General features: G+C 40.3%; 1 protein-coding gene across 1 annotated transcript; it reads right to left on the bottom strand.

Annotated features, from left to right (window-relative positions):
• Positions 1-4,632: 4,632 nt before the first annotated feature.
• Positions 4,633-24,055, bottom strand: SHISA5 (shisa family member 5). Its single transcript, XM_035337396.1, has 4 exons — positions 24,022-24,055; positions 11,549-11,664; positions 9,541-9,756; positions 4,633-7,700 (listed from the first exon to the last, which is right to left on the bottom strand). Exons 1-4 carry the CDS (start codon positions 24,024-24,026, stop codon positions 7,621-7,623), a joined length of 417 nt encoding a protein of 138 aa, XP_035193287.1. The 5' UTR covers positions 24,027-24,055; the 3' UTR covers positions 4,633-7,620.
• Positions 24,056-24,061: the final 6 nt, after the last annotated feature.

Raw genomic sequence — 24,061 nt, forward strand, 5'->3', positions numbered from 1 at the left:
TGTTAGGACTGCTTGGGGCCAGAGCAAGCCATGGAGCATACACCTTTTCAGTTTATCTCCCTGGGGTTGGATGGGTGGTGGTTTGCATTCTCTGCACTGAAGGTGCAGGGGGTTGAAAGCTGTTGCTCTGTTCAGGAAGGAGGAAAGAGTGGAACATATTGCTCTGGGCTCAAAGCTGGCCCTCGGGCTGTTCTCAGTTGGTTCCCTTCGTCATTTCCCTAGGGCGTTCTTCCTCTGGACAAGACTGGACTTGAGAAAATACATGCCATAGAATTTCTTTTGCACCAAGAAATGAAATGTGCTCAAAGCTACTTACAGGACCTGGAGCAGGGATCCAGACCTGGAGCAGGGATCAAGGACCCTTCCAGGCAAAGCTTTCTTGGCCTCTGCAGGTGCTCTGGGTGTTGGGCTGGCACCCATGCTGGGCAGCCCCGCGTGCTGCACCCATAGCTCCAGGCAGGCAGATGCCTTACATCACCTTTCACAGTGCTGGTGCACAAGAGGGACATGCTCACATTCAAAACGAGCCTGGATCCAAGGACCAGAATGAAGAGGGGAGAGAGTACTACAGTGGGAGGCAAGCCCTTGGAAAATTGGGAAGCATCCAGTTCTCTGGTCTTAACCCAAAGAGACCATTATCCTGCCCAGGGTACTAAACATGCTCTTGGCTGGGCTCTTGCTTTTGAAGAGAACTTTCCCAGAAACAGCTGTACAGGAATAGCTAGTGCAGTACTCCAGCATCTCCCTCGGGCCAAAGCTGCTAGGTACAAAGCTTCACTCCTTCCTCCCACAACACAGCCCAGGGCTAATCCTCCACTTTGAGCAACAGCTGGCAGAGCTCCACCAGGCCTGGGCTGCTGCTTGCTGTGATAAATTCTATCCACAAACTGCCAGCAGCTCCTCTCAGTAACAGGCTTCAAAAGTCCCTTTAGAGCAGCTGGAGAACTGCCATTTTCCTGCTTGAATACAGTGAGGAAGGACACAGGCACATACAGCAAAGCTTTCCTTCTGAGTTCATGTATGTTTGCATAGTCACTACCTTAAGAGCACCACCATGGAGAAACTACAGAAGTTTCAGCATGATGTAAAACTATTTAGTACAGTTTTTTAAAAAAAGGCAAGTCCTGTCCTTTAGGGTTAGAGAGAAGAGCTTGAAAATGTAAATTAAAGGCCCTTTCCTTGCTCAAAAGCCAAAATAACCACAAAGATAATTCTTTAAAAAGTCTTGAGAGCAGTTGTGAAGCAGTAGCCAGCACTCAGCCTGCTGAGAAGGGCCAACCTAGAGCTGTCCTATCAAAGCTATGATTGTCACACTATCCGAAAATGCAATGACATGCCCTCAGTTTTTAAGTGGTCTCTGCTGTTTTCACCACCTAATTTCTATAAACATAACTTGAGCATACAGAGAGAAGATGAATTCAAATCACTTCTTTGGGTGGACAGATGAAATGAGCTGTTAGGAGAGGTTGGTCTAAAAGGAGTTAAGGAATCCCAAATTGTTGAAACAATCCAAAGTTATAAAAACTGGTTTAAGAAATTCCTGGCTTCATCTCAAGGACAGCTTGGTAAGAGGGAGATGTGTATTCCTGCTAAACTTCATATAAACAGGAGTGTTATCTGTGGAGAAAATGCTAGGAAAATACACATAAATTGTTCCCTTCTGGCACTGGATTCCTTTCCATCCACCCACTCTAACAGACAACACCCTAACATGTACGTCTACACTGATAATTTTCATCCTACTTTTGACTTTAAAGTGGTATAACCTGGGGTATTCCGGAGGCTATATTAAAAAAAAAACACCACCGCACACCTTTGGCAGTAGAACTGACAGTAACATCATGGTATTATGGAATTGAAGGGCAGCTTTTAAAACTTAAAACATTTTCTGCAACTGAAACATTCATGCTCCTAAGAAAAAATGAGGCTATACTCTTGTGAGTATAATTACACTTTTTTTCTCTTCAGAATTGCCATAATTCGTTATTTAAGTCATAGTTACTAACAAAAAGAACAGGATGTTCCCTTTTGTGTTTTGTCAGTTTTTGAAAGATTGCACTGACCTCCAGTAATTCTTCCCTTTTTACATTCTCTTAAAATTTGGGATTTCTTTTTTTTATTTTTTATTTTTTTTGAGATCCAATCATGTATGCAACAGATGGATCATTCAAGTGTGGTTTCTTTATGGATGATGGGGCCGCTGGCAAACTATGACCTGAAAATAACAGAACTCAGACTGCTCTCACCAGACGCCCCCTGTCGAATTCACAGCACGGCAGCTCTTTTTCAAGGCCAGTTCCTATTTTCCCATGTTACAGATAAACTGTTCCTCTGAGAAAAGGAATTTACTCCAGCAACAAGCACTGCCCTAGGAGCGAATGTTGAAGCATTAAGCAACACAAACTAGTCATGTTCTATACGTGACCATCCCATTAGTCAGCTGGCAGCAGCCAGCCCGCTGTTTCGCTAAGTAGAGCTGGCTTCCCTCCCTCCGTGAGCTGAGCTCTGCAGACAGGGCTAAAGCTAGGCAGGAACTGGACGAAGGCAGCAATTGCTTCTAGTAGTTTAACTATTACTCAGACATTGTATGCAAAAAGGAGAGGGATGGCCTTGCCGACTTGCATTTTAAGACATACTGACGCTTCTGGTTGAACAGTTACAGTTCAGGAGGACGTATCGCTGTAGGTGCCTTCCTGTGGTGATCCAGGGACCTGATGCACTGAATGGATTCAAACAGAACAGTTTATTTCTGCTAAAGCTGGGTACACAGATAAAGTAAATGGTGCTTCACCGATTAAAACATCTATGGAGTGCGCACAGATAGCACCTTGTTCCCTACAACTCCGAATCACCAACTAGCTGAAGTTGGAAGGGGCCTCTGCAGGTCACCTAACGCAGTCCACAAATTTCTACAGACAAGACAAGCAACATCTGCTTTGTATCATGGCAGGCCTCACATTTTTAAAAGCCAAACTGTAATAGGTGAAGATGGCAAATAAAAAACACTGCAGAAAACATCTCACCTGAGCTGTGGAACTTGTTACTCATCTTAATCCCACCTGTGCAAATTATAGCGTAAGAAAGGTTAGCCTGTGCTAGGCTATTTAACTGTCAGTTATCTTAACCAGAGAGTAATGTTTTGTGTTAGTCACAGTCTGCAATGTTTAATACATTAAGGTCAATTACAGGACTTCTAGTTTGCCTGTGTAAGGACTGTATTATCTGCTATGAATGCAAACTTCTGTTTAAATTGTTGAAGAGCTGTATCTCATTGATTATAATTTAGCAGACTGATACAAAGAGGTGGTCTGTGACTTCATAAAGACCTACAACCCCACTGAGGCTGAAGTTTATCAAAATTCTTCTAAGAGTGAGGGTAAACACTTTCCGTGTGAAGTTTAACTGCAAACAGCTAACGATGTGCTGAGTGCTTAATCCCTGCAGCCGGTAAATATAGTTCACCTGGCATTAATCTTAAAAGTTTTAGTTCTAATGCTTGCATTTGAAATGCTGTTCTGAGCAGCTGCTCAAGTGGTGGCCTATTTTTGAAACTATCTAGAGGAAAACTGCTGGTTTGTTTTCATATTGGCTGTTATATTCCAGCCACATAACTGCTGAGTTTCCTAGCAGAGAGAGCACAGAACAGGAATGTACCTTGGTATGTTGAGGATGTAGAGAAATGATTTGTTTTGCTAAAGACTTCCTCCACATCACAGCTATTCTGCAACACCTGCCCAGCAGTCTATAAAACAGATCCTACCTGATTCCAGGGCCAAAGTGACATTGGAGAATGAACCATGGAAACCAGCTGCAGGAGGAGGAGATGTTAGAATGAAAGCACCTGATCCAAAAGTTATTTTAATTGCAGCAATATTTTTCATCTGCTGTCAAAAATTAACTAAAAGAAATTCAGTTGAGAAAATGTGAAATAAAATTAAAGTGTGAAATAAAAGTAAATATATAGATAATTAAATCCTATGCTGGAAACTTAGCTGTCAATCCAAGACAATAATGATTACCAAGTATCAACCAATTCACTACAATGTGGTATCTTACAAAAAGCATTCCTGACCCACCCAAAGCAAATATTTTCAACTGAACGACTAATGACTCAGGACTAATACTTTCAAAATATGTATATATTTTAAAAACAACGGAAAAGATACCGAAAAACATCACCTAAAATGTTTTCACGCAGACTAGAAAGCATCACCAAATTTGTGTAGTTGAAAAACAAGGTGTATGATATTTGACAGGCAAGTCAAAATGTGTTGAGAAAAGGACATTAGACTTCAAATAATAATTTTTTTGGAGTCTATCATCTAGTCTACAGGAGACTTTTCAAGTATCTTGGGACTTGTTAGCTAGCGCATTCACATATTGTCTAGACAAGACCTCGGAAGCAATTCTTTTAGATCAGCTTTGAAGCACACCATCAGAATATCACTCAGGAGCTCATCTTGTTGTTCCTTTGTAATTGTGCCGTACAATTTTGATTAGGCTTCAGGCTCCATTACCAAAAAGTTATATTCACAATACAAGATAACCTAAAATACACTGGCTGTCAAACACAAGTAAAATGTAGCTTTGCAGACACACTCCTAAATACTCAGACTCAGCACTCAGACACACTGAGAAAACAAAAGTAATAGAATATATTTCAAACACTGCATTTATTACAAAGGTGCATAGAGTTTATACCATTTCTTTCGAACACTTACATTTGAATTACAAACAACATACAAAGCTAGTTTACGGTATGTAAAAGTCAACAATGATTATCTAGTAAATTCAGTCCAACAGAATGTCATACTGTATTGAATTTCACAAAACATTTCTGAAACAAAGGCACTTACAGAACTTAAAAAAAAAAGAACAAACTCAACATTTAAAATATGAATTCCATTACCCCTTCCCTACAGTACTGTGGATAACTAGTTTGATGTAAAGACATTAGCAAATGGGACTGACACATTACCAGTACTTGAACAAGTTTAAGGTACAAGTTCTCCATCATTTCTGTAACTGTCCCATTCATTTGACTATATGAAAACAAGTTTAATTGGGTTGCACAGCAATAACTGCATAAAATTTGGTCCTACACTGTATCAATAATGTTTATTAATGCATTAGTAAGAAAAGACCCAATTAAGTGTTCCAATTTTGAAATGAGGAAAGCAAACCATTTTCTCTTCCTTCAACCAATTTTTTAACTGAAGTAGTAACAACACAACTGAAGTAGTTCATTGTGTATTAATGATTCATCTCTTCACTTGAATATAGTCAACATCAGCAGATGTTCATCGAAAGAGAAGCATAAATTAACAGGCTCCTTAACCCTATCCCTCATCTCCTCCCACCACTCCTCATGCAGTCAATTTCAGGGCAATTTATTTGATCTGCACTGCATCTACCGCAAAACATTAGATCTGGGGAGTTTTATTGTTGCCAGTTTACTTTCCTACTGTCTTTTCCTTGTGGACGATGGCAGATGATTAAGCCAATGTGTCATGAAATTGCAGATTTTCCCTTTTTATCCAAAACATAACCCTACTAACACCACCACAAACCATACATTTTGCTACATCAGACAGAAGAAAGGAAGAGGTGCAAAGTAACAACCTCATGAGGGCCAACATTAGAACATTGTACCTGTGCTCCAAGAACTGCCCAAGAGCTGGCTGCATTTCACTGGCCGGACTCCATCAGGCAGCTGACTAACAAAGTTGCTGGAATCTCTGCCATTCTAAATGAATAAACACACAGGAGTAGGGATCTATACAAAAGGGATTATTTCTGCAGTTATTGTCCTACCCCAAAAAAAATCCAGATTTGTAGGGAAAGACTTCATCCTCCGTACAGGGGACACTGTCCATTTCTAGTTGTTCCCACTGAACTCCTAACAGCGTTAGGAAGCATTGCCTGATTTTCCAGCTTTCAAGGCAGGAAAGGGGAGGAACATAGAGGAATGTGCACTCCGTGGGTGCCTCTTGGTACCACTGCATGCTATTAACTCAGACACTCGGAGTGGTGTGACATAGGGGCATAGGTTGTCATGGTTCTCCATGTTAAAAAAAAATCCACAAGTTTCTCCTGAAATGCCCTAAAGATTTTCTTAAAAAAAAAAAAACAGGGGGGGGGGGGCCCCCGCCAAAATCAGTTAGAGAAATAAGGCTGGAAATAAGGCTGCCTTTGACAGTAGCAGCTTCCATCCATCGTATGAGGTAAAACAATGCCATCAGTTATGTAAGTTCACTGTCTTTTAAACAGTAATACACCCTAAATGTAGAATCATGAGGACAAGTGGCTAAAAGACCTCTCTAAACAAGTAAAATCTGTGTATGAAATATTGTACTTCAATGTTAGAAAAGGTAGAGTTGTAGAGGACACTAAAAATCATGATTCACTTGATCAGTACAAGAGCCAAAAGCCTTTCTAACACTGCTAATAGTTCTTGAAAACATATTACCGCTCTGTGACCAAATCCTACCACTCTTCATAGTCCTTACTTCTCGTTCTCACTTGGCTTTATGGGAATGTTGAAGACAAAAGGGAGGCTAAACCTCTACTCCAAGTTTGGTTGGCATTTCTTTTTTGACACACATATTATTCAGATGCAGACTTGGTTCATAAAGATGCGTCATCTCTAGGTTCCCGTTGTAGACAGTGACAAACCCTAAACGTTTTTTAAAAAAAGTCTACTTCTGACATCACATATATCCTGTAAAATAAATCCCTTCTCTGTGACAAAGAATGGCTCAACACTGGCAGTCACTTCTGCTCAACGTATGATTAAGGTGCTATTTTTTTTCCCCAAACTCATCAACAACATATGACTATTAAGCGACTATTAAGCAAACCAAGTACTTGTCCAATATTTTTTAAGAAAAATTCTTGGGTTTTCATCTTTTGATCTATTTGTTCTAGTGAACAGCAGAGGTTTGGTTTTGTTGCTGATTTCTAGCTATAAAGTAAAACAGCCTGAGAAAATGCCCAATGAAGGCACGGTTTTTAAGCCTTAAAACTGGGAAAGAAAACAAGAAAATGACCAACTCATGCTATTTAGCACAGAATAACGCAACTAGTCCAAACACAATTAAAACATGGATCATTACCCTTACTGAAGGCAAATGCACTTCAAAAAAGTAAAAATCTTTTTTAAACAATAAATGAAATGTATTATATGGAAGCTTACCTCATGCTAGTAACTTCAGAACTGGCAGAACACATATCACAGAGTTTCTCAGACTTAACACTGTGCAAAAGATTGCTACAGCTTTGTATGTTTGATAATGCTCATTTGACCATTCCTTTCTACCACACTTCAAAATTATTGCATGATAAACGTTATTGTGGTTCTTATTTCTGAAGCACCCCTTCATACTTTCCTTACTGTATATTGAACAAAATCAATTTTTGTATTTGCTTGAGGTATAAATGAGCAACTTCTTGCAGAAGTACTTGAAACATTTAAAACCACAAAGGATACTGAATTAATTTCCACTTTACTTAGACAAAGGATTGCTGTCTTCCAGGATAATGTACTACAGCTGCACGGTGTAAACAGAACAAATTATATTTTAAAAAGTTTTGTATGCAGAAGCACGGTAGTAGGTCTGTTCAATAGGTGGGCTTCTGAGGATCCATATAAGCAGGGTTGTAAGGGGGCTGGCTGATTGGATAAGGTGCTCCAGCACCAGCTGCAAAAGAAAAAAAAAACACAGGATTTGTAAAATTTACCATTAGAAATTTCTTTCTAAAATGACAAGTGTTTTAAGTACATGATTAAGAGGTTCAAATTAACTAGCATCTTAATTGGACTCGGAAGTAGTTGGCCCTAATTCATACAGCATTTGCATTTCAAAAGTTAGATTAAAAATTGTGATATATGTGCGTATTGTAGCAGCTACAAGGACATAGCTTTCAGGGGAGGACAGTTTAAAAAAAAAATGATCTGGTGGAAGTCAGAGATGTACAAACAACAAGATACACATGACACTATGCGGAGAAGTAAAAATAAACCAATGGGCAAAATAAAAAGGACTAGAGAAAGCATCTTAGGATTCCTTCAGGGGAAGTGCTTTTCTGGTAACTGTCAACAAGGTAATTGCAAAATTAAAATTTAAAATTAAAAAAAAAAAAAAGTGGCCCACCTCTACCAAGCATATTAAAGAGTTTGACATATATACTAAATGTATCACTCAAGCTATATCCTTATTTCTAGTATTGTGCGACAAGCTGCTTCAAGTGGCACTTTCATTTTCAGGTCTGTCCAATAGCACCAGTTAGTTCAAATAACACAGCACCTGATCAGATCCCGAGAATGTGGCTATCTTTCAATGATCTTGTAAGTTGATAGGTGTGTTTGGCTCCTGTGTGACAGAGCAGGTATTCTCTCTCCTGCACATGACCTAATTAAGAGGCTGGCCCTTGGCTAATAAACAAGGCAAAGAAGGGAAAGAACTAGTAACATGGAAAGCGATTTAAGATTCTCTCCGAAAAAAATAAAAATTTAGAACTAACAAACAACTTAATTGAGGAACAGTTTGAGAAACCAGAGAGTAGGAGAAGCAAAATTTCTTTGAGCCCCTCACACTATAGAGATGAAGCCAAAGCACTCTGGGGGTAGTCCCCTAAAGTCCACAGCTTCTTCAGAGTTTATGAAGGAAAAATAAAATACGCATGCCTGTAAAGTCAGTGTTTTTACACGCTGAACTCATTTGCGCATTGTTAGTGTTCAATTTATAACTGGTTTGTAAATATGTAAGACCATGAACAGTCATTTTACATTTGAGTTGTTATGAAAGAATAACTTTCTAGGGGCACTACCTACTATTCAAGACTAACTTTGCTTGAACTAACTTTGTTCATCCTTCCAAGTAGAAGGATGAACAGTGTGGTACATAAGAGGGCTCAAAGACCTTAGGATACCTAACAGCATCGTTTTGGTCTCTCTGGATAGTCATGAGCCAATTCTTCAGGGAACAGTTATTCCCAGAACAAACTAGAATTAGACATAGCAACAGTAAAGCTACATGAAAGCAATGCTGTGAAAGAAGGAAAGCATACAAAAAAAAATACTCCGATAATTCTAATTGTCAGTCATCAGCAAACTGATTTGAAGTTGATCACAGACTGGTTGTTCTAGCAAACTACTGAAGTACGAGCAAAAGCCATGTGTGTTTAGATTAAAACATTCAGTAAGTATTAACTACTATACATATGTTAACTATTTAATATGAAATTTCAACTGAATCATTAAAAGGTTCTACTGGATCCACTGGTACTCCTATACACCAGCAAACTTTGTCAATGAAGTGCCAGTTACATCTCCTCTTGCAATGATTAATACAGAAATGGGGATAGGGAAATTTCAATAAGGATGAAATTTAACATCTACTGTGACTCCAGTTGTAAATAGTTTGCTTACATTTACATTAATATAAAATATAATAAATGTAATAATAGAGGATTGACTCCAATGTCACCATCTTTTTTGCTATTCAAGAGAAAAAAGCATTGAAAGCATTCTTGCCTTACCTGCCACTGTTTCATGGTAAGCTGGAGGTCCTGATGGCTGCATGGGATAAGGGGGAGGATACTGTGTGGGGTACGGTGCTGCTGGCATTCCCGGTTGTGGCTGGATAGCCACTGGCTGATATCCTTGATACGGCGCTACTGGGTAGCTGGGTGGCACTCCCGGTTGGGGGTAGGCAGCATGAACCACTGTTGTGGCAGTAGTGGTGGTCACAACAGCTACAAACCAAAAGGAATGTGGTTAGTTCTGGTGGTTCTAGGAGACCACCTGGGAAAGCCAACAACGGTAATATAAAAAATGCTTTCTCTTGAGATCACTTTCTTACTCCAAAATGTGCTCAATATCATTTCTGAAGTTCCACAAAAAGATTTAGAGATGTATGTCTCAAAATATTCTTCCATTGATCTAAGTGGTAGTAAAAACTTTCACAAACTGGCTGCTCTCCCACCCATTTCCTTATTTCTCAACCACAAAGAGCAAAGACATTTTTTCCTGGACTGTTCAAAAACCAGGAACCCATCCCTGTGGCCGAGCGATGTATCATTCAGTATGAGACTGGAAAAAAATGCTTATTTTTTAAAGTTATTGTCTGTTTTAAAGGATAAAGGTAATAAAGATCTCCTTTATGAGGCAAGGAGCTTCCTATCATGTTTGACCAAATGAGTTTCCTTTTAATGTAGTCTGTGTACTAACACACTTATGTGTTAGTACATCTTTGTACATTATAACAGAAAGGCAAATACACATATTTTTGTGTAGGAGCTAACATTGGGTAATCGGTTCATCTCCCTTATTGGAGTAAGGGAAGATTAACAATTTCTAATAAACTACAATAATTTGGTTTCAGTATCTCATTCTTCTTCAGGCTGCAATTACAAACATTGATCAAGATTCCACTTAACACATAAGGAACAACAAAAGATAGCTTTTATTCTACTTGAATTTAAATCCTGTCATAAAGACGCATTCACTGTTTCAGCGACTGTATGCAGACTAATCTCAGCTAACATTTGAAATGCTTTTATTAATATTTAATCAAGACAAATTTTCATTAGTGCTTCCCTTTAAAATACTTGTTTTGTAATCTGTTCTCAGAGGAGGATCATGCTACTTTAAACAGCATATTGTTCGTCCATATTAATCACCATCTCAAACTTTTTTTTTTGGCTTAGTATCATTCTATTTGTCAAATATTTAGAACAAAGAGAAAACATTAAAAATGTATTCCAAAATTACTCAAATACAACATAAAGAACAGAAGACCAACAAATGGTCTAAAGGCTACATATCGATATGATCAATAAAACACAGCTTTGACTTCAAAAATTCCCATGGTATATAATGACTAAGCTAACATCAAGCCTAGAAGTACAAAAGCTTTCTGTAAATTCTGAGAATTTGCAATATTAAAGTTGCAGGATTTGTACTACCATAACATTGCTTTTGAAGTATGTGATTTTCCTTAGCAGTGAAAGAATAAAGAACATATCTTGTGAAACAGTTTGAATAATCGTTTTCCCAGTGATCACCAAGGACACGCAAATTCACTTATTTTCAGTCTGTCATAGTGGTGAAGACTTCTCATTCTTCAAATGCAAGATTTATCTTTTGGCAGTAAAGATGTTTTACTTAACTCCTGAACAACTAATGCTATGGTGCTGGGCCTGACGTGTATTTTTCAAGTATATTTTTAAGAGACTAGGGAAAAATTAAAATTATTTTTTCATTCTATTCCTCATTTACCTAAACCACATAAAAATAAAAACAAAATCCATGCATTCTGGGGGAGAATAGAGGAATTTCTTAAATGCTTAGAAGACATGCAAAAATGTCTCTGCTATGTCATGTTTTAGAGCAGCTTAAATGCTTATTTTCAATGTTTAGCTATTGTAACTGCTGTAGCAGAGAGGTAAGGAAACATGTTTACCTCTTACAGGAATAGAATTTTGCAGGGGGAAAAAAATAGTCTTGTGATTACAAGAAAAAGAAAGTAAATATACAGGTACTTACGCCGTGGTTTTCGACATGCTTTATACAAACAGCAACACGAACAAGTGAGGCACAGAATGATAGTAATTACAATCACTGCAAAAACGGTAATTCCAATCGCAACGAGGGTTCCAAAACTGCAAGAAAGACACCAGCAGAAGTAAGCCTCACACAAATTTCTTACCCTTTAATCTAGCCTTCCGTAGCTAACACAGCACTCTTCCTTCAATCTGTTAGTGGTACTATTTCATGCATTTGAATAAGAAATAAAATTCAGTCAAATCCAGTGCTACACAAGGTCAGGTCTGCTAAATCAGTGGAAGCTGGCCAACTGCTGGCAAGCAGTCCTCTCCGCTGCCCATGAACAGGACAGAGCGTGAGTACTTGATCCTGCTTATTTTGGTGTGACTGCATGTCCCCTTGTATTCCAAAAGATTACAGAGATAAGGTTTCACATTCGTTCATTCCACTGGTTAATTTTCCAAGTATTACTTGGACATACAGGTAGGCATGCCTGACATGAAATGCCTTTCTTTGTCTTATGAGCGACAGCAAGTCCTTGATGCACAAGGAAGGAAGGCTTCCAGGGACAGTCATGGTACTGAGCTGACCTCTGCACGCTGCAGATTCCTGCCAGGTTCCTTGGCATTTGAAAAGAGCAGTGTTAGAAGCCATGTTTCAAATGGTTTCAAAGATGTGCACTTCTTCCAACTGTACTGCAACAATGAGCGTGTTATACTAATTATAGGAGACAGAAACACAGCCTAAAACACCAAAAACTAGTGTGGAGAGGCCAAAGATGATACCAACTCTAACCTCTGTAAGGACTACCAGGTGATGGAGGCACACGTAAAGCTTTCGGAGATGACTAAGTGCTGCTTACCACACAGGACAGAAAAAAGTAAGCGTGTACAAAATTAAATACTCAGTGCTGAGCCTATGTTTGTCTGTCATAGGAAAAGTTATGTAGTTTTCTGAAAAGTCCCTTTTTAGAAGCCTAAAATCCATACAATTTTATGTCGTCTTAGGAATACTGGAATAAAAAAGCAAAGTACTGGAATCTGAGACCTTTTAAGTATTAATTTACAGGATTTGTTTGCTATGGTCTGCATTCATTGAAGCCCTTCTTTCAAGGAAGCCAGTCTCCTGCATTTGGATTTCTTATGAAATGCATCATGCATCAGTTTTGGAAACAATTGCAGGAAGTCCATTCTTAATGAAGAACAAGCTCTAAAATAATGAGTAGACAGCTGTTTTAATATCCATCCTGTTTTTGCTTCTTCGTAGAGATTTTGGCTACAGAGCTTTCTAGTTTCCTGTTCAGTTTCCTGTTAACATCTTTAAACAAAATGACATCTCTCTAGAACCTCCAGCATTTTTCACTCAGCTACCAACCAGACATCCAATATAAAAAAATATCTTGGATTATCTATTACACCAGAAGGTTAAGTCACTGGCATAAAAATAAATAAAAATAAAGCGTAAAAATAATAAAAATAAATTCCCTAGCCCAAATTCACAAGACCTGACCTCAGTCTCCTAGAGCAACTTAACTCTCAGTAAGCTGGACACTGAACGTAAGTGTTGACAAATAAAACAGGTTTAACCTAAAATGCATTTTTTCCCCTAGCAGAGGTCCCATCAATTTTATTTTTCTTCTACAACAGCCTGGAAATTGGGTCAAATCTCTTTCAAGAGCCTGAGCAACACTTATCTGTGATTGAATGTGTATTAACTCGAGTGCGCGCTGACTTTGTGAAGTACCAAGTACAGCACTACGGATTTATTAGTGAAGCACTGAGTCTGTTAGTGGTTTGCCTACTGTTACTGCACCTCAGCATTTACACACAAAACAGGAAGCAGGAACTGTTGCAGCCTCCTGAAGACACAGTAACCACGTCAGAAACACTGCTGAGAGAACAAACAGATAACTGCAACACAGCTGCACAGCCATGGAGGTGCACACATGCTTTGGCACTTTTATTTGCACTTTTGCAAAATGATGGACGTACGATTATTATACAGGTTCCTTACCAGATTATGAACAGAATATATATTTCTATATAGAATATTTATATAACTCATCGTATACATTCAAATATTTACTGAAGAAGAAATAGAAGTGTGCAGAATGTATTTACACATCAGACTTAACCATCTTGATTGCACTGTTCACAAGACATACACGACTGCCTGCGACAAACTACAGGCAGCTGCCGAACCTGTGCAGCAACAAGAATTAACTAGGCTTACAGCTAGCTGTGGAGTGCCAGTGTTTTCCATTTCAACCCTGAGAAAGCTTTCTTACCAGGGAAGTTAACTTTTCCATTATACTCAGTTAGTTATTACTGAGCAACATTAGCAGAGGAAAAAAAAAAGTCTTATAGGTTCTTCCTGTGTCAAGGAAAGAGATCAGGAGGCCTGACAAAGAATAATAAAATTTGTCATTTCTGTAGCCAATGAACCTTGCTGAACTTTACCAAAGCATGGGCAAAATTCAAACAAACCTAAGAAATTGAAAAAACAGTAGAGATGTGTCTGCTCATCACAAATAAAAAAAAAAAAAGCACAGCAGAAAACTGGCAGAGTTCTCATCTTTCAGGACCAAATTCAGTTCTGTTATGACAAGAAAGAGGACAGTACCAGCCCGTCTGCAGCCCAGCTGGCTACCAACAGATAAACACTGGTCAGTTTTGAAGCACAAGCTCCATTTGCTTAACTGTAATAAACTTTTCTTCTCACAGAAGAACGTCTCGTTGCCTGTTTACTATCTCCAGTAAGAAATGTGATGATAACAAAGCTTAGGGTAAAAAACACCATATCCGTATCACCAAGTTCTTAGAAACACCCCAGGTATGAGCCAGCGATGTGTGCTTGCAGCCCAGAAAGCCTGCGGCACCTCGGGGTGCACCACCAGCAGCATGGGCAGCAGGGCGAGGGGGTCGCGTGTGAGACCCTACCTGGAGCCCGCCTTCAGCTCTGGGGCCCCCAGCACAGGAAGGACATGAAACTATTAGTGCGAGTCCAGAGGAAGCCACAAAGATGCTCAGAGGCTGGAGCACCCCTCCTGTGGTGACAGGCTGAGGGAGTTGGGGTTGACCTGTCTGGAGAAGGCCCCGGGGAGACCTCACAGCGGCCTGCCAGTGCCTAAAAGGGGCTGCAGGAAATCTGGGGAGGGACCCTGTCAGGTGGTGTAACAATTGCACAAGGGGTAATGGCTTTAAACTAAAAGAGTGTAGATTTAGATGAGACATAAGGAAGAAATTCTTCACAAGAGGGCGGTGAGGCCCTGTCGCAGGCTGCCCCCAGGAGCTGTGTGTGCCCCATCCCTGGCAGTGCCCAAGGCCAGGCTGGATGGGGCTGGGGGCAGCCTGGGCTGGGGGCAGGGGGCCCTGCCCATGGCAGGGGGTTGGGGCGGGGTGGGCTTTGGGGTCCCTTCCAACTCAGACCACGTTGTGATTTTTATTTTCATCATTTGTCTGCATCTTTGCTAAAACAACATGACTGCTTTTGCATGCATCTTTTAAAGACGAGAATGGAGACATTTATAATAGAGGTGTGTCAGGTACACCCACTTCAGAGCGTGGTTCTGTATTCCTATGTGTAAACACTGTGATTCAGTTCTACATATTGAAATCCTGTGTGATTACCGCAGACCAAAATTATAAACCTTCAGAAACAGCCCAGTGAGCGAAACAACAGACATGAGTTGGTTCTTCACAAAGTTTTCCAAGGACTGTACACAACTGGACTTCTGCAGGCATTTTTATCATCAGCTCTGCAACAGCAGCATAACTTTCCTACCAGTTCTTGGGTTCATGCGGACTAACTTTTTGAAACAGCACAAGGTACCAGGACATTTACAGAAAGCAAAACCATATGAACTTGCAAGTATATAACCTGTCCTTCTACCACCAAAGGAGTACTGCCCTGAGCACTTCCTCCTGGATATTCAGCAACACTGACATGCAGTAAGGAATGGTTACAGCCCCCTGAGACTCCCATGAGTACAGCTGCTGAAAAAAGTTCAGGAAGGCTACCAGAAATTGTAGAAAACACTCAAGTAAGGCTAGAATGGTGCTCACCATTCACTTTACTCAGTGAACTGTCTAAGCTCTAGCAGATAAGATATGCCACATAATGTATAAAGACTCCTATGGTGTACTAATTCCAGAAAGCCTTTCTTAAAAGAAACCATTGCTTTATTTACTTGCCTTCATGTGATGAATTTGTTTGAAAGGACTCTGAAAATACTTGGAAAAATATATATTTGCATTAAATATTATTTTATTTACCAGTTGTTAGTCTGCATTACACATACATGAAAATGAATAAACAAAGGACTGTAGCTTAAAGATTCTTACTGGATAGTTAACCAAACTAAAATCCCAAAACAAACAAAAACCAAACCAAATATACACCTTACCCCATGAACTCTGAAAACAGACATCATGGTGCAGAAAGCGGGGTGGCCACAGCCCAAGATTGGAACGCTGTGCTGGCGTCAGTCTGCACACAGGTCTTCAGACTCCTACATTATATACCATAGTCTTTAAATAAACCACACACTTATAAACAGCTTGAGCTCATTCACTGACACTTCCTGCTTTTTTCTCCTCACATAATAGGAGCTAACTTTTGCCAATAACTTAATTGAAAACAAAATACAAACCCACTAGCAGCTTTACCGTAACAGTGATGAACTGCAACTTCTCAAAATCCACAGGAAGTAAATCTGAAGAGAGGACTCCCTGCCCTTTCCTATCTCTGCAGTCTCTTGCTCAGTCTGCTCCACTTCTACTCATCTTCTCTTACATTTGGAAAGTTCTAAATTGTGTATCCACTGAGTATACCTTGCAGACCCATCTTACCTTTGAAGTATGCTAACAATCTAAGCCATGTACGAGTTTACATAAAGGGAGATACGTGATTAGGGCCTGTTTTAGCCTTTTGGTACTGAATGAGATGCAACTGACATTAAAAAGGTAAAACCAAACCCACGATCTAAGAGGTACTATTTGTAGATGTTAATTCTCAAGGCAGCTGTTTTTCCATATAGGAGACCTCAACTTTAAACACTATTTTTTTTTTAAAAAAAAAAGAAATGTTCTGCATGTACTTAAAGCTTTTGAAAATATCCAAGTTTTTAAACCTCCTTAGCAGTTTGTATCACCTAGTTTTGTGACATTTTATAAGCACTATTGTAAAGAAAGTTTTTGCATATCTGTGTGTTCGTGACAGTGGCACACACTACAACTTTTGTCTTTAAAAAAAGAAGAAAAACAACACAACGCCCAAAAGAACAAGACCACCTAGTTTTGAAAAAAATATTTGAAGCAGCCTATTTATTCCACAAGTTTTGCTCTGTTCCAAGATTTGTTCCATGCTACAAGAAACATGTTGGCAGGGTTCATTTCAAAGATACATGGTTGCTTTCAAAGGCAAACATTTACAAATACTGAGTTACAGCTGTAAAGCAGGGTGGTCTGGAAAAACCTCAGAAGGTAATTTAGGCCATTCCAAGAAGTCAAAAAAAAAATAAAAATAAGTATCCACATGGCATTCCTTACAGCTCCGGAAGAGGATACTGTTCCCAGAAGCATGACAGAATGGTAAATGCCCAGACTTGTCCTGATCCTGGTACAGAACAAAACCAAACAAGTCTCCATACCAAGACACTCTCTTAACGCTCAGTATCTCAGTCACGACCACACAATGCCATATCCTGCCTCTAACATTAAGTGGAAAAATAAAAGACAAACTTTTTAAGAACAACCAATATGACCTCCCAGGGCTGTAACAGAGGGGTTATATTTTACAACTTCACAAGCAACATACTTTCTCTGTCTAGTATTTTAGCATGAAGATTCAAGAGGTAAGAACCCCTTTTCTAGAGACTCAAAAAAAAACATTTACATAGAAAGCAAACTCCTGTGGGGTTAATATTCACAGGAAAACATTAGCATGGCATTAACATTTGGTAGACAGACCAGCCTGTGGGTCAGCTTGAGACTCAGATTGAATAGCAGGGTTTCAGAACTATGAAATATTGGTAGTTTCAGCAGAGTGGTAGGTTTGAGTAACTGCTATGTCATTGTGTTAACTGGAAACTCCCTGTGGTGGCCTTTCAGATAACTGGTAACTCAAATTACCACTTGAGAGCATTCCTCCTGGGGTCTGGCCACATACACTTCCTTCACACGAAGGTAATGTTTTCATTTCACTTTGGCTAACCCATCATTAGAGTATCAGCCCAAAGAATCACTAACTGCTGCTCTAGCACAGACATGGATTAACTCCTCTCGAAGCCCAGTAACATTTCCCACAACTTTCCCTTGTTCTTTCTGGGTACCCTCAAAAGAAGGCAAATTTGCACCAGGAGCCCGAAGAAGTAATCCTTGTCACACCTCAGCTAACTGCAGCCAGAACAACCCTGAGCAAAGTCCTCCAACGTTAGGACCAACTTAGGCAGCCCTTAGCATCAGCCGAGCCAGCTCTGCAATCAGGAGCAACCCTAAAGCAAGAAGGATAAGGCCGTGGCAAGCCACGAACCCTTGCAACTGCACAGTGTTACAGAAAATGAGAATGCCACAGCCCTTGTGAGGAAAGGTTGGCTAAATACATCCTGAATGGGTCCTTTTTCTGTTTGTTCAAATAGGAAGCTGGCGTGGGTTACTTTATACAGCTTTAAGCCCAAAATAACACACCTTAATTTCATACACAAAGACCAACTGCAACCAAAGGTAATTATATTTTGGAAGACACTAATTCCACAATATTCTCAAGTAACATATAACAGTTTTGCACAACGTGTTCTTAAACAGCCTATATGAGAAAGTGGCAGGGAGGGAACTTCCTAGAGCTTTTGATTTTACTCAGAGATCTGACACTCAGATCCTACAGCTTCTAACAGAAAACGTACCCAAGCATCTCTTCTTGGCCTCTAAGCAGTTCTCTTGTACTAAATATATCTAGTTACATACATTCTTTTATAGCACATACTAAAAATACAATTTCGCGGGGATGCTTCCCAGGAAATGTACTGTTGTCCACTTTGTAGACAGCTCAGAGTAATTGCTGTAGGCAACTGACATTAAAAATGCATGTAACAAAGAGGGGAAATGTCAAAGCTGCATTCAGAAGTCCTTCATCAACAGTACCAGAATTAACATTAACTTCATGCAGGTCACAAGACAATTTCAGAACAGTCCATTCGACCTTCAGCATGAAAACAGTTCTTAAGCCCTATAAAAACACTCACTTCTACAGACAATAAACAGATTTAGCATGCTCCTTTAGCAGCAAAAAGAGAATGTGCACCGATTATATGCACAGACAGATAAGGCAAATGAACAACAGTTCCCATTCTATTGCTAGGATCCCATTTTAAGAGTACCGAATGTCATTTCCCCCATGCCAGTAAAAATTTGAAGCCAAGATAAAGTCAATGAGAGAGATTTTTTCCGAAATGGTCAACCAAATTAATAGAACAAGTCCAACTGAATCATTAAGTGTTGCAGAAAGTTTGCCCTGCAATAAACAACAACTGCAATACTATGCATACAACACCACAATACTAATTCTAGAAAGCAGTTCTAAAATTCCTCATACTTAAGCAACTAATTAGAAACTGACTTGGCTGGAGAGTTAAAGTTTAAAACAAAAACAATTCTAGCAAATTCAGCTTGGGGTGCAACTTACCAAACACTCTGAAACTGCAGTCAAAGGAAGTTCAAACTAGGTTACACACCCACCAGCTCCGCTTGCCATGTAGCTCTCACTGGCACAGACCCTTCTCTTTCCACACGTTAACCGTATGTCATCACTCTTACAGAAGTCAGAAACTGAAATTTTGCTCCTGTCTGAACACTCAGTTAGGTAAATGAACTATCCTAGACCGTAACGAACTGACGTGCTTTCTCACTCTTCCTCTCATCGGGAAAAGCATGCCATCCACTGTGACAAAAAGCAAGGAAAATCTCACATTGCCCAAATAAGAACAGACCTCTGCAGAAGAGTTCACATCTCGCTGCCCAGTACTTTTCTTTTTAAACGGTATCACCATTAACAAGACTTTCATAAAGTCACAGAGGTGACTTTGATGACTGGCACCTTCCATAACTAAAAAAATAATAAATAATAATAATAAAAACTTTTTAAGCTGACCTTTCAGTGGAATTGAGAACCAGAGGTCACACTAGTGAACACAGAATAGAATACCACATTAAAAATGAATGGTATAAAATGTTTTTAATAAAAATAGGTTTTGCCAAAAGACCAATGTTGGCACAATTATTAATTTCCTAAAATTCAACGATCTTGTTTCTTCCACAGAACGCACAAGCGCAATTACAAAAGACTAGGCAATTTGAAGGCATTCCCCTCTTCCCTTACCACATTTCTAACACAATTTATCACAAATACGTCTGGCTACACCTCAGGCCATAGCTGCTGTATGAAGTACGTGAAGCAGCAGAGTTGGAGCTAGCTTTGGAACCCACATGCCCCAAGATCTTACTGAGTAAGAAGCATGGTCTCTTAACCATCTTTTGAAGCACGGATTCTCCATTTCCTGGGCTGTAGGACCCTTACCTGAGGACTATCCTATCTGTGGGTGCTTTCACAAGCTCGCACAGAGTCAACCCGTGCACAGAACACGTACTCTTTTCAGACTGTTTTGTAGCGGCACAGCAAAGCCCACAGAATTAGAAGAAACATCCTACCCTAATAAGTACATACAGAAACAAAGGACACACCTACAGAAAAAACGAACCGCTAAACCTAACCCAAGTGATGAATCTCAACCTGGCCTAAACGTGCAAAGACACAGTATCTTGTTTTTTTTGCCATGAAATGGCCTTCTGTAGTTAGAAGAGCACGCTGCTAAACCCAACCATGCACATCTGCCTCTTGTGCCAGAGCAGCATTTTTCAATCTCTTCCCATCTTGGTTTCAGATCATACAAACCTGCAACAGCATTTAAGGCCCCTGCCTGACGCTGGCAGCTGAAGAATCATTAATAGCAGCTCACAACTGCTTTGTCAGCAATGGAGCCAAAAAACAAGTGCCCTATAATGCAAGTCACCATTACAAATCGTGCAAGCTTATATTTACTTTTCAGGCTAGTAAAAAGCATAGAATATTTTTTTAAATAGCTTCAAATCGACACCTGAATTGTTCCTAGACTAGCAGCTTACGTTTCTTGGTGGGATAAGCCTGTGTCTGAATGCAAGCCATACAGAGAGGGCTCTGTATACAGTTTAACTCATTTGTTACATGAAATACTGAGGACCAGTACTGGAAAAGAAATTCCCTGAATATTAAATAGAGAGTGCTTGCATAAAAAGTTATTTTCCAAATAACAATTTTCTTAATTCATCATTGGAAACCTATTACAGATGCTGAAGCATCAAAATCCACAACAAAATCCGAATTGAAGTCCCTGACAGCAATAGTGGAAGAGGAAGAGAACAGGGTATAGTTCAGCATCACTATTTTTTTCCATGACTAAGGAGGATGCATGTGCTTAAAAACATCTAAATTGAGAGACAGCAAGTTAGGATAATCACATCCTCCACAGTTAGAAGCGTACAGTCCTTGCCACCCTATACACACAGGAGTCCATTGCAGACGCTGCTTTTCAAACAAGGGTGGGCAGAACGACACAGATTTCTCCGTTTCACGGAGGATCCATGTCTCAAGACAACGCACGGATCGGCCCGTGACAAACGCTGAACGCACGCAACCCGAGTCTAACAAGGCTGTCCTCTGTTGGCTGAGGCTTCCCAGGAGGCTGTCGTTCCGCCTCCCTTTTCCCACCACGTCAGGACGAACAGCCTTTTCTCAAGGCATTACAGCGTTACATAACTTCAGAGCAGAAATTAATTTAGAAATGGAGACCGACTAACTGCGTACAATGGTAATTCTGTTTCAATTCAGAGCGACCGATTATTAGCTGTGCCAACTGCATTATTTTCCTCTGCAACTCTGATACAGATGTTCTGTATTGCCCCACCTCCTTAAACACGCAAATATTTCACAATTAGTTGAACTGTGGGTGAGTCATCTCATTTCCTTTTCCAGTAAGGGTCACTATTGGAGAACTGGCATACCAAGGCTAAAAAACCACGTTACCAATGCAAAATACGACCACTGTGGTTACAGTGAACCAGTGCTCTGCTTCTGCAGCTTCTTAAAGGAGGAATACTAAGTAGTGTAGAATGAGAGAGGAAAACGATCTAAACCTCAATCGGATTCCAAAACAGAACACAGTAGGGAAAAGTCTATATTTGCTAATCCAACTCAAAGAAAAATAAAGTGAAACACCTTAAATGCATTCTTCAACAGCAGACGTTGTACACATTGTATACATTCATCTTATATGTAAGGAAAAAATGGTGGCAAATTTAACAAGTTTAGTGGTATGAAACCAATGCCTACACTGTGAGTTAAAAGCTCGAAATGATCTTTAGGAATAAACTAACAAAGGAAAACACGTGAATCCGAGTTAATGCTGACTTGTATACTTAAAATGCTTAATTTTCCTCTAAATGCAGTGTTCTGGGAAGCATAATACTTTCAAGTACTTGAAAGTATGTTGTTATGACACTCCAAAGGAATGTCATTTGCTGTCTTAAAAAAAGACCAAAAGGAGATTATGGGATAGTAACTGCCTGCATTATGAACTTCATGGAGCTGCCCAAAGTGCCTTGCACCCCTGCCTCAACAACACCTGATACACAATATTGAATACTGAAGGAAATCGGTATTAAAGGACAGTAATAAAAAGAAACCTACTCAAAACTGGTACTTGCACTTCTGGTGAAGACCTCAGAATAAAAGCAGGAGTGCAGGCAAACTACCAACTGCTCAGCTGGACAGGACACAGGAACAATGCCTGCAGCACCAGACCAAAGCCTTCCCTAGCATGGTCCCAGAGAATCGCACCATAATCGTGGCAGGTTTTCCAAGCAGGGAGAAGAGACCCCCCCCAGCTCACGCAGCCCAGTGGCCAGTCCACAAAGTTTGTGACAAGCCCTCAGAGATTTTTAAGACAAGTCTCTTAAAAAGCTAGGATTTGTGAGCAGTTAGTCAGAGCAGTGACTTGATATAGGAACATGGCCAGAGAAAGAATGAGGAATTAAATGCTTTCTGACCCATAATGCCTGTACCGTTTGGGAAACATCCCCCCCCCCTTTTTGAAGGGCAGCATCAAAGGTAATATTTGTGCAGGACACTAAAGGAATTTGTTGTTTGTTGTCTCTTCTCCTGATATAAACCATTCAAGGAATAAACAACCATGTTCATCTTGCTGAGCATAACAAAAAAATATCTCAACTGACATCAGCAACAGACGAGTATTAAATAAACGTCATCGAGAAGCAATGTAAAACTTGTCTTTTAAGAGAAACTGGCATGGCACTAAAGGGTGGAGCATACCTTGCAGGCAGAAACAAGAGAGCTCTTCTCAAAGGAAAAAAGCTTACTGCTCATTTGAAAGAAAAAAAAAAAACCTTCTGTTACCAGGCAGTCTGTAACAGGAGGGTAACGTACTAGTGACTTGGTGCCCCAGTGACGGCAGAAAGAGTAACTGAAGGCCTGTTCATCTTCATTTCTGATGTTGAAACATCCTAAATCAAACATTCAAGGTCACCATTCTCTTTGGAAAGTTTTGGTAAGCGGTTTTCCTCCGGACTCACGTTTGGATGGCTTTTCAAAAGCAGTGTTTCTGGGCATAACTGTTTGCTGTTGTTGTTGTTTTTGTTTTGTAATTGTAAGAAAAAAATATCAATTGTAGTTTTGTTGTTACTTAAAATAGCCTAACTGGAAAGCAAACCTGACGTTAAGGCCAGGTGTTTGCACACCACATTGATTTTTCAAAGCTGTAATGCAACCGAAAGGAAGAAGCTCGAGAGAATCCCTAACAGCCCCTTTCCTCACCGTGAGACACCTTCTGAGAGGTGCCATAGCTGAGAAAAGAAATAGTTAAAGCAGCTTAGCTACTACTTACTGAGTGTTTTCCATCATTTACAGATGCACCTCCGTGGGCTGAGGCCCTTGGTTACAATTCCTTAAGTAACCGTGTGGTTTCGGTATCGATTTTGGCTTTTTTAAATAATTTTCTCTTTTCTGTGCTGTGCAATAGCTATGCTCGTTGGCATGGAAAAAAAAACGCATTTCTTAGAACCCTCACATTTAGCCTTTCATGCTCAAACGTATTCAACCCCTCTGCAGGCCCGACGACAGGAATCGGAAGGGTCGGATTGGTGTTGGTGTTTTTTTTTCCCCCTTATCTTTCCTTTAAAAACGCATCGGGAAGCAGCGACGGCAAGCCGGGGCTCCCGCAGCCCTGGGGGATGCGCCACCAGCACCCCTCCGCTCCCGGGACCCGCTGCCAGACAGCCCTCCACCTCCCTCCTGCCGAGGACGCGGCGGGCACGGAGCTCGCCCGGCCCGACCCTGCCCGGCCCGGCCCGGCCCGGCCGCCCGCTTACCCCATGCTCGCCGCCGCCGCCGCCGCCGCCGCCCGACCCG

Source organism: Oxyura jamaicensis, chromosome 12 (assembly GCF_011077185.1).
Source record: "Oxyura jamaicensis isolate SHBP4307 breed ruddy duck chromosome 12, BPBGC_Ojam_1.0, whole genome shotgun sequence".
Taxonomy (NCBI): domain Eukaryota; kingdom Metazoa; phylum Chordata; class Aves; order Anseriformes; family Anatidae; genus Oxyura; species Oxyura jamaicensis.

Excerpts from the sequence above, each read along its gene's own strand:
- SHISA5 (XM_035337396.1), bottom strand. Across the intron at positions 9,757-11,548 it reads AGCATGTCGAAAACCACGGC|CTGTTGTGACCACCACTACT; the intron begins GTAAGTACCTGT and ends TTTGGTTTGTAG. Across the intron at positions 7,701-9,540 it reads TTACCATGAAACAGTGGCAG|CTGGTGCTGGAGCACCTTAT; the intron begins GTAAGGCAAGAA and ends TTTCTTTTGCAG.